Below are 13,626 nucleotides of genomic sequence, written 5' to 3' on the forward strand. Positions count from 1 at the left end.
CAGCTGAGCTTGTAGGAAAGTATTGATTTGCCACAGATCCATAGGGGTTTAATGTGAATAAATGACATATTTTGAGTCTGCTCTTAAGGTAGTAAGTAACATTTATGGCCAGGAGCACATACAGCATCTTCCTGTGAAACTCACCAACAATCAAAATGCTGTGTTTCTCAATAAGCTTTCCCTCACTCTGAGGACACCAGATTCTTGTCCGTGCCTGATTGTAATCAGGACACAGAGACACCGGGATAAAGATCCTCTTCTATTTTAGTCATCCATTCATTTAATCAGATAATTGAAGTCATGAAAGATTTAACACTTCTTTCTGGTTAATTTAGTCCATGTAGTAAAGGTTTGGAGAAAGTCATCATTCAGATGCTGTACCCATTCAGTGTGAAATCACAATGTGACGTTTGAGTATAAATAATTAAAGAAGCAATTTATTCTTGTTTTTATAACTATTTGTTTGTTTTGGTTTTCTCCGCCAGGGCAAAAGCTCGTCGGGCAGCACACCAACTGGCACCGGCAAGAAGGTGAAGAGGACCCTCCCCAACCCGCCCTCGGAGGAGGAGGCAACAGCCGCCGGCCAGACAGCCAACAGCACAGGCTCGGCCCGCCGTCGCATGTGCCGCAACACCAACATGGCGAGGGCCAAGATCCTGCAGGATATTGACCGTGAGCTGGACATGGTGGAGCGTGAGTCGTCCAAGCTCCGCCACAAGCAGGCGGAGCTGGACGAAGAAGAGAAGGAGATCGACGCCAAGCTACGCTACCTGGAGATGGGCATCAACCGCAGGAAAGACGCCCTCCTCAAGGAGAGGGAGAAGAGGGAGCGGGCCTACCTGCAGAGCGTGGCAGAGGATCGTGACTACATGTCAGACAGTGAGGTCAGCAATATCCGGGAGACACGGAGCGGCCGTGGCAGTGGAGAAGATGAAGAGATGGGAAGTCACGGGCTGGAGCGCCCCAGGACGGCACCCCAGTCAGAGCTGGATGATTTTGTGCCACCACAGACCACACACGAGGCCCAGTACGGCACGTACTCCCAGTACCAGTACCCACTGAGCCAGACGCTGTACCAGCAGCAGTCACTCTACCAGTCCCCCCAGCCCTACCAGTCTCAGTCCATCTACTCCTCAGTCCCCTCCCTGGCTAGCTCCCAGCAGCAGAGCTACCACCAGATGCTCCTTCTCCAGCAGAAGGCAGCCAGGCAGGCGGCCCTGATCCAAGAGTTGGACGCGTCGTCAAAGTACGAAGTCATCAGCCGACAGCCCGACCCCGTGTCCTCTGCCTACATGGGAGGGGTCAGGTACGACAAGTACGGTAACCACTTGGACCTCCGGGCCCTGGAGGTGGGGGGCAGTATGGCTGGCAGCCCCATGTCCAACGTGTCGGCCGACTCCTTCTATGGAGACGTGGAGCACCACCACCACAGTCCACGAAGCTACATCCTCCTAGAAGATGCGGCAGAGCTGGCCAAGAGCTCCACGTGTCTGGCTTCATCCAGCTACGCCCAGGCCGAGAAGGAGCTGGCTAAGGCAGAAAGGCTGTTGCGAAGAAGTGCAGCCGACTTGACCTCCACCGACTACCTGGGCTCCAGCTCCAGGCTCCACTCCGGGTATGGAAAGACCCCAGACGATGAGGACTCCATGGACGACCCCTACGAGCTGAAGCTCCTCAAGCAGCAGCTGAAGCAGGAGTTCCGGAGGAGCACAGGGGGAACAGAGAGCCTGGACCCGCTGACGGGTCTCTCCCACAACTACTACGGCACCCCCAGCTCGGGTGTCTCCTCCTCCCAGAGTTACTCCCAAAGACACTACCCCAAGACGGAGAAATACAGCATCAGCCGGCTGACCCTAGAGAAGCAGGCAGCCAAGCAGCTCCCAGCGTCCATGCTGTACCAGAAGAACAAAGCCCCGCTGACCGACCCCAAAGTCTCCAAGTACTCCTCGATGCAAGACAGCAGGAGTCTGGAGACAGACTATACCAGCTATTTAGGGTCCAGTAACGTTAGCGCCTCTCCCAGATCCAGCCGGCTCCTTCAGGACGAGATCACCTTTGGACTACGCAAGAACATTGCAGAGCAGCAGAAGTACCTGGGCTCCACTTTGGGTGCCAACCTGGCTGGCTCGCTCAACTTCGGCCAGAGCCTGGCTTTGGACTCGACTTCCTACCCCAGTGGCAGCCGGTCACGGCCCTCTTCTAGGCCCAACTCCGTCTATGGCCTGGATCTCTCACTCAAACGGGACCCATCCAGTTCCTCTTTGAGGCTCAAGGGGGACGGCGAGGCGGCCTCAGACAGCTACCAGATGCCATCAGGGCGTGCCAAGCCCACCAGCCTGCCCATCGTGCAGGGCGGCCGGGGACGCATCCCTATCGTGGCACAGAACTCTGAGGAGGAGAGCCCGTTGAGTCCTGTGGGCCAACCTATGGGCATGGCGCGGGCTTCGGCGGGGCCCCTGCCACCCATCTCGGCCGACTCACGGGACCAGTTTGGTTCGTGCCTCTCCCTGCAGGACTCCCAGCAGCAGCAGCACCTGAGGGACGAGCCAACGAGGGGACGGGGCTACGTCTTGATGGACGACCTCCAGTGCACTATGTCGGACGGTGAAGGTAAACAACAACGGCATCAGTTCAGAACTGTTTTCTTAAAATGTCAAACTGACTCTGCTTATATGCACCCAATATACCACCCAATATACCACCCAATATACCACCCAATATACCACCCAAAATACCACCTAATATACCACCCAATATACCACCTAATATACCACCCAATATACCACCCAATATACTATCCAATATACCACCCAATATACCACCCAATATACCACCCAATGAACCACCCACCTGCACCACCCATTACTTTTGACTTTCTTTATGTCTTATCTGTGTCTTTACTGGTTTCTTCATCTATTGTCTATTCTGAATGTATTCATTCCCTCTTCCTTTGATTTGATGTATTGGTCTCAATACAAGGGACAAGTTGACTTTACTGAATGTAATTACGGTGTTTTGTATTTGTCTATGTTGATGTCCTTTGGTTTTTAATCCCTCATTTGGGTCTCTTCTGGTCTCTAAATGCACGTGATTGTGTCTGTGTTGGAATCATTCTATAATATATATTTTCCTATTTAATCTCCATGTATGTTACTCTAGAATATTCTATCACTTCTAGATATGTAGAAGGTATCCTTCCTCCAATAGCATTCTCTCTCTGATAATGATCAGCAGTTTAGTTTGCTAAATGTTGTCACTTCTGCTCTATAACTGACACATTTGAAAATATGGTTCTGTACTTTAAGTCCTAGAGGACTTCCGTAGTATTTCACAACTTGCTTGTTTATCTAATGCCCAGGTGTTGGGAGTAGAATAATCCCTCTACTTGAAAGCTCGGGTCAGATTGTGCAGGGAAATGGGAAAAGAGCCTCGCTTTCTTTGAAGTGATAAATTGAAAAAGTGCCTCTGGCTAGCAAAATGCTATGGAATGTGTTTATTGCTTTGTCCTTCAGATATTTGATGTTTATTTCAAATTCAGTAGTTCAATTGAGGACAAAATATGATACATCATAGGAATGTGTATCTGTATGAACACAGCACGTTATGTTACATGATACATTATCTATTTAGACTTTGATAGGCCTATTACAGATCTATTGGAAGGTTTAAATGTATTTTGTTGTGGTAGTTAGGTACATACAGTATTATCATTGCATCAGTGCAGTATTTCTTATTTGGATGATATACACTTGATCATTTCTAGATGATATGGGAAGGATTCTTTCTCACTTTCTTGCATGTCCATCTCTAAGGGTTTTCCAATGCATGTTATGTTAATGCATGTTCCGTTAATCTATAATAAATACATTTCATTTGCCTGTGTTTGTCTGAATACGTGCATGGGTGTCATACCTTTGTTGTACATGTTGCATGGGGAATATAATGTTTATTGTAGCATGAACAAAGCTCTTCCTGATTCTGCTCCAACAAAATGCAGGCATTACAGTTACATTACATTACATTACATTACAGTTACATTACAGTTACTATTTTCTCTCTCTATTATGTCTCCATCTCTATTCTGCTGACAACCATGTCTATTTTAAAACAATCCCCTTCATAACACTGTTTACTTGATTTCATATGCATATGAACAAAAAAATCTACGGCTGTGCCAATAGGTCTTGTCATGACAGGAAATAAACCCCCTAGTTCCTAAAACCCTATGCCATAATAAGTGTGTAGAACTTGACCCTTTGACCTACATGATGTCATATAAGGCAGAAAACTCCATGTTTATCAATTTCCCTTGGTTACAGCCCTAAGTGACTCCATGCTGGCACTGAACAGAGATGATCCCCGACAATCACATGAGAATATCCCAAACGGTAGAGTATTAGTTCTAGGGTGTTCCATTATCCTGCCCCGCCCCTGCCCCCTACCTGTCAATCATCCATACGCCAACATGTAGACATTACCTTAACCATAACCTTAACCGAACCTTAACCATATTAGTTCCATTCTCCTCCCCTGCCCCCTACCTGTCAATCATCCATACGCCAACATCTTAACCATTCTAGACGTCAACATGTATTTCCAATATGACTCAATGTTGGTAGATGTTAGCTGGCTTCTGTACCGTTTGTTCCTTATTGTTGAGTCAGGGAGGTTGCTTTACACCAATCGGAAATTCAAACCTGCAGTTTGTCAATGCTGATCTAAAGATACAGGACCGTACATTTATTTTCACATTTACCAGCACTCTAAAAGTGAGCTACACCAGCTTAAACGTCAGACTGTTACCATGGTTACATACTGTACAGTAACTGGTGCCAGTTGTTATAAACTATGGAAAGAAAACGGACTAAACCTATACTGTGCCTTATTAACTAAAAAGATCATTGGTCAGGTTGGCATGATAGTGTGAAAAACATGACACCAAAAGCATGCCAAACATTAATGCCAATAAATTACATCTACCATAAGATAAGATGAGTTAAAGTTACCCCTGGCGTTAAATATTTCATCAGGAAATTGTTTTCATTTAGCTGCTTGTCATTTATATCTTGAAATGCCCTAAATTATTACATTTTTACCTTTCTTGGAGGCCTCTTTCTCTTCCTTCCTGTTTCAACTGCCCGTCCCCTCTCCAGCATGCAATCCTCTTCCAACCAATCAGAAAGCTTGTCCCCACTGATAGTTTAGAAGGGACTGACTGACAGGGTTAATGATCATGGCCTATTTGTCTCTGAAGCCTACCACCTACGGCGAGAGGAAACGGACTGGTTTGACAAACCACACGAGGGACGACCAGAGAACGGACAAGGGCCGGACAGGAGACAGGTGACACCCACGCACCCACCCACCCACGGCACAAGTCATAAAGTTGAGAAATGCCCAAATGCACACAGACTTTTAAAACAATGCTTTACTGTTTATTCATTCTTGCAGAAATAACCCAAACTAATTACATACATATTCATGACTACATAATTGTGGAAACATTTTCAAGCATGCATTTGAATCAGTAACTGCAGCTATCTGTTGAGGTGTAATAGCCTATGAAATACTTATGTAGTTTCCTGTATGTGTCTCTCAGGGGAAGGGTGTTTACTACCCCTTTCCTCACACCAGAGTCAAACTGCAGAGGGATCCCAAGGACCGCAGCGTGTCAGGTAACGGAAACACAGTTTACCTTGCACATGGACACAATATGTCATAAACACAGCTGTCTTAACACAGTGACAGGTCTTAATGTTTGTCTTGACCCAAAATGGGTTAGACATTTCGTGGCTCCTCTGTTGATTTGGCACATCCATCCTGGCTCAAAATGGCGTATCATTGACATACCGGATTAGCTTTTTGCAATTAGTCAGCAGGCCACAAAGAAGGTGCTTGTTTATTTACATTTACATTACATTTAAGTCATTTAGCAGACGCTCTTATCCAGAGCGACTTACAAATTGGTGCATTCACCTTATGAGAAGTGCTAAAATGAACCCTTTGTCAGTGGGATTTGGATGACTGTGTCAGTGTGATAAGTGTGTATTTACTCTTTAGTTTAAATGACTGATCTCTAAATGACTGTGTGTGTGCGCATGTGTGTGTATGTATGTGTGTGAGTGCGTGCACAGAAATGTGTGTGTCTACATTCTACACTGGATACATATTCCTGTGCATGCATACTCTTAATGGGTGTCTGACCACTGTACGTGCATGTGTATAGTTGTGTGTGTTCATGCCTCTCACTCATTTGTGGGTTTCTACCTCTTAATTTCCAGGGAATGGATTGGGTATCAGAGTGGTGGGAGGTAAAGAGGTTCCAGGGACCAACGGAGACATCGGAGCCTACGTAGCTAAAGTCTTACCTGGAGGAGTTGCCCAACAGACTGGGAAGATACTAGAGGGTAAGTTAAGTTCACAAATCTTGGGATATATACTGCACTCCTGGGTCGTATTCATTAGGCACCAAACTGACTGAACCAGGAAGGGACTACCTGAACTCATCCAGTAAGATATGCTTGTTTTCATTTTCTGCGTGGCCATAATGAATATGAAATGGTGCAAAATATCAGTCAAGTGCTTATGTTGCTCAAAATAACATTTGAGAGAGACATTTCTATATGTGAAATGTACTTGCCCTTTAAGAATCAATCAGTTGCAAGAATCAAGTAGTCCAAGCCTGGACATGAGTGATTCTTATCAGAAGAAGGAATCGTAGCTCTATCTGTCTTTCTCCATCTGTCTGTTTCCTTAAATCCATCCATATCTCTCTCTGTTTACCTTTCTCTCCTGTCATTCTCTATCTTTAGTGTGTGTGTATAAATGCAGCAGTGGCTCACTGTTGCCAGATAGTTTGAGAGGAATCTGACTTGAGTGAGATGTGAGGACTGAGGGGGAACGACACGGAGATGACAAAAATAGAAGTTAATTTGCATTTTGTTTTGTCACCTCCAGGCAATGGTCCATGGGGGGGGGGGGGGGGGCTTTAGTGAACGAAAGGTTTGAGAGATTTCACCCAAGAGCTTTCAGAATTCTGAATGATATCACAGGTTTTCTTCAATCTAAGCTGGAAATGCATTGTTAGTTTCAGAATGGCTTTTGTAAGTTAGCAACTATTACTCCAACCAATGTTCACATTAGAGTTTCTGTTACTCTACTCCTGTCATCTTGACCTTCGGTCAGGGGTTACCCATATTATTTCATTCATTCTCTGGGAATGTGCTAAAAGTCAGTGGTAGGGCCCAGAGTTGTATACATCTGAATCCAAACTAAGCGGCCTTAGGCACAACAAGCAGAAAGCATTGTCCATTTATCCCTAGACAGTCTCACTCCTGGCCAGTTGTCAATACAACACTACCTGAAGATGGATGGTTATGTCCTATTAACAGAAATGAATTTCATGAGGCTTATTGATTTGACTGGAGGGAGACCAAGCGCAGTGGTGCTGTGTATCTTTCTCTATCTCGCTCTCTCTTTCTGTCTCTCTGGTCTCTCTCTTGTCTCTCTCTCTCTGGTCTCTCTCGTTCTCGCTCTCTTTCTCTCTCTGGTCTCTCTGGTATCTCTCTCGCTCTCTCTCTGGTCTCTCTCTCATTCTCTCTGTCTCAGTCTGGGGGTTGTACAGTGTCCATGCTGGACGGTTGTGAATTAGCACGGCTGTGGCCCCTGCCTTTGTGGTGGCTGTCTGGGGCCTGATGTATGAGAGGTGGGTCGGAGGACTGTAAAGAGAAGAGGGAAGAGATACAGCCCAGAGCCACCTGGTGGGAGCTAGGGCCATCCATCTGTCACACTGTGTGTGTGTGTCTGTGTTATTGTGTGTGCGTGCATGCATTCGGTGTGTGTGTGCCCTCTCTACCCATTTTTCTTCATCTTTCCCTCCCTCCCTCCCTCCCTCCCTCCCTCCCTCCCTCCCTCCCTCCCTCCCTCCCTCCCTCCCTCCCTCCCTCCCTCCCTCCCTCTCTCTCTGATTTATCATGGGCTTGAATTGTAAATACGTATTTGTTCTTAACTGACTTGCCTAGTTAAATAAAAAAATAAAAAATTGAATAAAGGCTGTTCTTCCTCTGTGTCAGCTGTCTCAGAATGATCTTTAACTACATGTTGGTCTGGACCTGTGTGTATTTATCAATGCTGTGACAGGTTGGATCTCACCTCTGTACTCGTCTAGTAGGTCAGCTATGGAGGCACCATCTTCAACCTCTTCTGCATAAAGTCAACACCTGGGTTGTGTTCATTAGGGCACACCATAGCAAAACGTTTTGCAACTGCTAATGAACACCTGTGTTCTTCTTATTGTACAAATTCAGATCCAGTACCTGTCTGTTTCAAAATGTTTTCCCTACTGAACACGGCCCTGATAAGTGTCCATCTCCATTGAAATAAAATACATGTTCTTCTTACTCCACATATCTGCATGCACTCATTAACGCACACATTTCAGATGATCCCAAGAAGTTGCAGTCACCAGAAGTATTTATTATCCGATGACTAAAACATCCAGGCCTGAAGGGATGCTGACACTGTTACCTTTCACTGTAGCAGAGCTCATCGTTTTGTCAGTGAAGACGTTACCATGGAGAGCTGCAGCTATGACTGTGTCAGTTCCAAACGAAGTGTCTCTGTGTAAGGTGACACTTCCGCTGAAACTTTGGAACATGGTTTCTCACAGTGAGCGGTGTGAATACAGAATTGTGTCAATTCTAGCAGGTGCGAATGCTCAGACCGAGTGTGTGTGATGAGTCATACTGCCATACTGTGTCACTGAGTAACTAGTGTGAAACTCCATGTGGGTAACACAGCTCAGGAGCTCCGGCGCAGTCAGAGAGTCTACCTGGCCTACGTCAAGACTCGCTTTCACCTGTGTGAGTGCTGCTGGACAGCACGGAGTGTGTGTGCGTTTGCAGTGCTGTAGGACTGGTCTGTTTGTGTGCCGTGTGTGTGTGTGCCATGTGTGTGTGCCATGTGTGTGTGTGTGTGTGCCTGTGTGTGTGTGTGTGTGTGTGTGTGTGTGTGTGTGTGTGTGTGTGTGTGTGTGTGTGTGTGTGTGTGTGTGTGTGTGTGTGTGTGTGTGTGTGTGTGTGTGTGTGTGTGTGTGTGTGTGTGTGTGTGTGTGTGTGTGTGTGAGTTTGTAGTGCTTTGGCCTCTACTGACCTGGGTCAATTCCATTTCAATTCAGGAAGTGAATCAAAACTTCAGTACAAGATTTGAAAAAGCAACACTTTTCAATTCTAGAATTTGAATGTGATCTCATGTACTGACTGAATTGAAATGGAAATGATCCAAACCCTGCTACTGACCCTGTGGTCATGTGGTTAACTTTCTTCGAAGCATGGGGTTGTTGGAGAACGAGTTAGAGTTTATAGGAGGCTGCACAGCAGTGTGTTCTGGTGTTCAAACAGGACTCATTGGTACTGTGTGTTATTGATGATGGTGTGGTGTGTTTCTGTATGTGTGTGAGGTGATACACTTTACACTTAGCTAATTGGTTTCAGTTTTCGAGTGTGAGAATTAGTTGTGATATATTTTATATAATAAACAAACTATGTTTGTGTGCGTTTGTTCGTGCGTGCGTGTGTGTGTGTGTGTATGTGTGAATATAGGAATGCAGGTGCTGGAGTGGAACGGGCTTCCTCTGACGGGGAAGACCTACGAGGAAGTGCAGGGGCTTGTGGTACAGCAGTGTGGCGAGGCAGAACTCTGCGTGAGACTGTGAGCATATTCTCTCCCTCTCCGTCCCGCTTTCTCTCTGTGACTGTCTCTCCCTTTCTTATTGGTCTTAGGCTACCTCTCTCTCTGTTCCTGTCACTCTTTCTCTCTCTGTGTCTCTCCTTCTCTGTCTCACTTCCTCTCTGTTCCTGTCACTCTTTCTCTCTCTGTGTCTCTCCTTCTCTGTCTCACTTCCTCTCTGTTCCTGTCACTCTTTCTCTCCCCCTCTATATCTCTCCCTCTCCTTCTCAGTTTCTCTCTGTCCAGCTACCTTCCTCTCTCTCTTCTCCCTTTATCGTTTGTCACGATTTGATAGAGGAGGAGGAATTTAAGCCTTAAGATATATATTTGAGCACAGCCACCTACACTCACTGATAAGAGCCTTGCGGGGGTTCCAGCTCAAATATTTGAAAGTGAGCAGTCTTCATTAACTTCAGTAGTTCTCTAGAGTGGGTTGTTTCTGATTCACATAGAATACATTTATTTTTAAAATCTCAGTCTTCTCTAAATTCATCTCATTGCCTCGCACTCCCTCACTTTACTGGTGACTTCTCTCTCACACACTCATCTCTGTCCTCTCTTTTTGACACAATTTTTTTCTCTCTTCCCAACCTCTCTCTCTCTCTCTCTCTCTCTCTCTCTCTCTCTCTCTCTCTCTCTCTCTCTCTCTCTCTCTCTCTCTCTCTCTCTCTCTCTCTCTCTCTCTCTCTCTCTCTCTCTCTCTCTCTCTCAGAGATCTGAACATGCTGGCTGACTCTGAGGGCTCTCAGCACCTTGATCTCCCTGACCAGAGCAAACCAGGTAGAGTAAGAGCTTAGCCTCTTCACCCCAGGGTGTCCTCACCCCTCTCTCTCTGCTATATTCCCCTTCTCTCTCATTTTTCTTTACCTTCTCTCTCACTAAAGGTACAAAATCCCTTAAGGCTCTGCAACTAGAATATTTAAATCGCTATGGCCTCTACCACAGTGAATAATTCCATAACTTCAAACGTGTGTGTGTGTGTGTGTGTTTCTCTTTGTGAATTTGTGTCCGTACGTGTGTGTCTGTGCTCTAGGTGACAGACCCCCCAGGTCTCCGGGGGTGGATCCGAAGCAGCTGGCTGCAGAGCTACAGAAGGTGTCCCAGCAACAGGCTCCTCCACCTACCACCGCCACATCCTCCTCCTCCATGACGGGGGGAGAGAAAGGACCCCACTCTGCCATCTCAGGCGCCGCCTCGGCCGCCTCTAGCGCCATCCAGAGTCCGGGCCAGCCGGGGTCGCCCTCCGTCAGCAAGAAACGCCACAGCAGCAAGGTAAACGGGTGGAGGATGATGTGGAGCTAAATTGAACACAGGCTTCATCTTCTGGTTGCATGACTAGAACATATTTTATGTTTAAAAGAACTGTCTAATTTTCAATAAACAGGCAATTCTATATTGGCACATACTGTATGTTGTAGCATAATTCTGTACTCATTGAGAGTTCTTTACATGCACACACACACACTTGCTGTTTCTAAATGTGTTTCTCTCTCGTCTTCCAGTCTGCGGACGCAGTGAAGACACAATCCCACCCTGTTACTGGAGAGATACAGGTCAGATGACCAAGCCTTGTTTTGAGATTCCTTGACTCACCACTGCTTGTATATCCATGCACTTCATAAGGTGTTTTACTAAGACCGGTCGTCTCGTTGAGATTCCACTGTCTCTTGATTTTGCAGCTTCAAATCAACTATGACAAGCAGCTGGGGAACCTGATTGTTCACGTGCTCCAAGCCAGGAACCTGGCCCCCCGAGACAACAACGGCTACTCCGACCCCTTCGTCAAAGTCTACCTCCTACCTGGGAGGGGGTGAGTCTATTGGATACGCTATGAGTAGGGTTTACAAAATTCCCAGGTTTTCCATAAAATCCTGGCTGGAAGATTCTTGGAGTCAGGAGAGAATAAGCGTCTTATACGGAGTCCTCCAAACCGGACTTCTGGAAAACTTGGGAATTTTGGGAAACTTAACAGAATTCTACTACCCTACCAAAGAGAGAAAGCTAGTCTCGAATCGAAACTGAATATCACTCTTTTTTTTTACATTGAAATGAAAGTATATTCAGTTTAGTTTGCAGGCAGGCAGTGAGGAGTGGTATTCCATTTGGATTCTAGACTAAAGCAGTGAGGAGTGGTATTCCGTTTGGATTCTAGACTAAAGCAGTGAGGAGTGGTATTCCATTTGGATTCTAGACTAAAGCAGTGAGGAGTGGTATTCCGTTTGGATTCTAGACTAAAGCAGTGAGGAGTGGTATTCCGTTTGGATTCTAGACTAAAGCAGTGAGGAGTGGTATTCCATTTGGATTCTAGACTAAAGCAGTGAGGAGTGGTATTCCATTTGGATTCTAGACTAAAGCAGTGAGGAGTGGTATTCCATTTGGATTCTAGACTAAAGCAGAGAGGAGTGGTATTCCATTTGGATTCTAGACTAAAGCAGTGAGGAGTGGTATTCCATTTGGATTCTAGACTAAAGCAGAGAGGAGTGGTATTCCGTTTGGATTCTAGACTAAAGCAGAGAGGAGTGGTATTCCATTTGGATTCTAGACTAAAGCAGTGAGGAGTGGTATTCCGTTTGGATTCTAGACTAAAGCAGAGAGGAGTGGTATTCCATTTGGATTCTAGACTAAAGCAGTGAGGAGTGGTATTCCGTTTGGATTCTAGACTAAAGCAGTGAGGAGTGGTATTCCATTTGGATTCTAGACTAAAGCAGTGAGGAGTGGTATTCCATTTGGATTCTAGACTAAAGCAGTGAGGAGTGGTATTCCATTTGGATTCTAGACTAAAGCAGTGAGGAGTGGTATTCCATTTGGATTCTAGACTAAAGCAGAGAGGAGTGGTATTCCATTTGGATTCTAGACTAAAGCAGAGAGGAGTGGTATTCCATTTGGATTCTAGACTAAAGCAGTGAGGAGTGGTATTCCGTTTGGATTCTAGACTAAAGCAGTGAGGAGTGGTATTCCGTTTGGATTCTAGACTAAAGCAGAGAGGAGTGGTATTCCATTTGGATTCTAGACTAAAGCAGTGAGGAGTGGTATTCCGTTTGGATTCTAGACTAAAGCAGTGAGGAGTGGTATTCCGTTTGGATTCTAGACTAAAGCAGAGAGGAGTGGTATTCCGTTTGGATTCTAGACTAAAGCAGTGAGGAGTGGTATTCCGTTTGGATTCTAGACTAAAGCAGTGAGGAGTGGTATTCCGTTTGGATTCTAGACTAAAGCAGTGAGGAGTGGTATTCCGTTTGGATTCTAGACTAAAGCAGTGAGGAGTGGTATTCCGTTTGGATTCTAGACTAAAGCAGTGAGGAGTGGTATTCCGTTTGGATTCTAGACTAAAGCAGTGAGGAGTGGTATTCCGTTTGGATTCTAGACTAAAGCAGAGAGGAGTGGTATTCCGTTTGGATTCTAGACTAAAGCAGAGAGGAGTGGTATTCCGTTTGGATTCTAGACTAAAGCAGTGAGGAGTGGTATTCCGTTTGGATTCTAGACTAAAGCAGTGAGGAGTGGTATTCCGTTTGGATTCTAGACTAAAGCAGTGAGGAGTGGTATTCCGTTTGGATTCTAGACTAAAGCAGTGAGGAGTGGTATTCCGTTTGGATTCTAGACTAAAGCAGTGAGGAGTGGTATTCCGTTTGGATTCTAGACTAAAGCAGTGAGGAGTGGTATTCCGTTTGGATTCTAGACTAAAGCAGTGAGGAGTGGTATTCCGTTTGGATTCTAGACTAAAGCAGTGAGGAGTGGTATTCCGTTTGGATTCTAGACTAAAGCAGTGAGGAGTGGTATTCCGTTTGGATTCTAGACTAAAGCAGAGAGGAGTGGTATTCCGTTTGGATTCTAGACTAAAGCAGTGAGGAGTGGTATTCCGTTTGGATTCTAGACTAAAGCAGTGAGGAGTGGTATTCCGTTTGG

At 45.8% G+C, this 13,626-nt stretch overlaps 1 protein-coding gene across 1 annotated transcript; it reads left to right on the top strand.

Moving 5' to 3' along the window:
• Nucleotides 1–472: 472 nt before the first annotated feature.
• On the top strand, nt 473–12,277 carry LOC129850891 (protein piccolo-like). The gene is made up of 10 exons (XM_055917064.1): nt 473–2,610; nt 4,320–4,388; nt 5,255–5,343; nt 5,600–5,675; nt 6,282–6,407; nt 9,600–9,708; nt 10,439–10,506; nt 10,760–10,998; nt 11,229–11,279; nt 11,406–12,277. The coding sequence occupies exons 1-10, from the start codon at nt 621–623 to the stop codon at nt 11,538–11,540; spliced, it is 2,952 nt and encodes a 983-aa protein (XP_055773039.1). The 5' UTR covers nt 473–620; the 3' UTR covers nt 11,541–12,277.
• Nucleotides 12,278–13,626: the final 1,349 nt, after the last annotated feature.

Source organism: Salvelinus fontinalis, unplaced genomic scaffold (assembly GCF_029448725.1).
Source record: "Salvelinus fontinalis isolate EN_2023a unplaced genomic scaffold, ASM2944872v1 scaffold_2425, whole genome shotgun sequence".
In the NCBI taxonomy this organism is placed as follows: Eukaryota; Metazoa; Chordata; class Actinopteri; order Salmoniformes; family Salmonidae; genus Salvelinus; species Salvelinus fontinalis.

Bases quoted from the DNA above. Each gene is read 5' to 3' on its own strand.
- LOC129850891 (XM_055917064.1), top strand. From the start codon at position 621: ATGTGCCGCAACACCAACATGGCGAGGGCCAAGATCCTGCAGGATATT. The intron at 6,408-9,599 runs GTAAGTTAAGTT...GTGTGAATATAG, and splicing joins GACTGGGAAGATACTAGAGG to GAATGCAGGTGCTGGAGTGG. The intron at 11,280-11,405 runs GTCAGATGACCA...TTGATTTTGCAG, and splicing joins CTGTTACTGGAGAGATACAG to CTTCAAATCAACTATGACAA.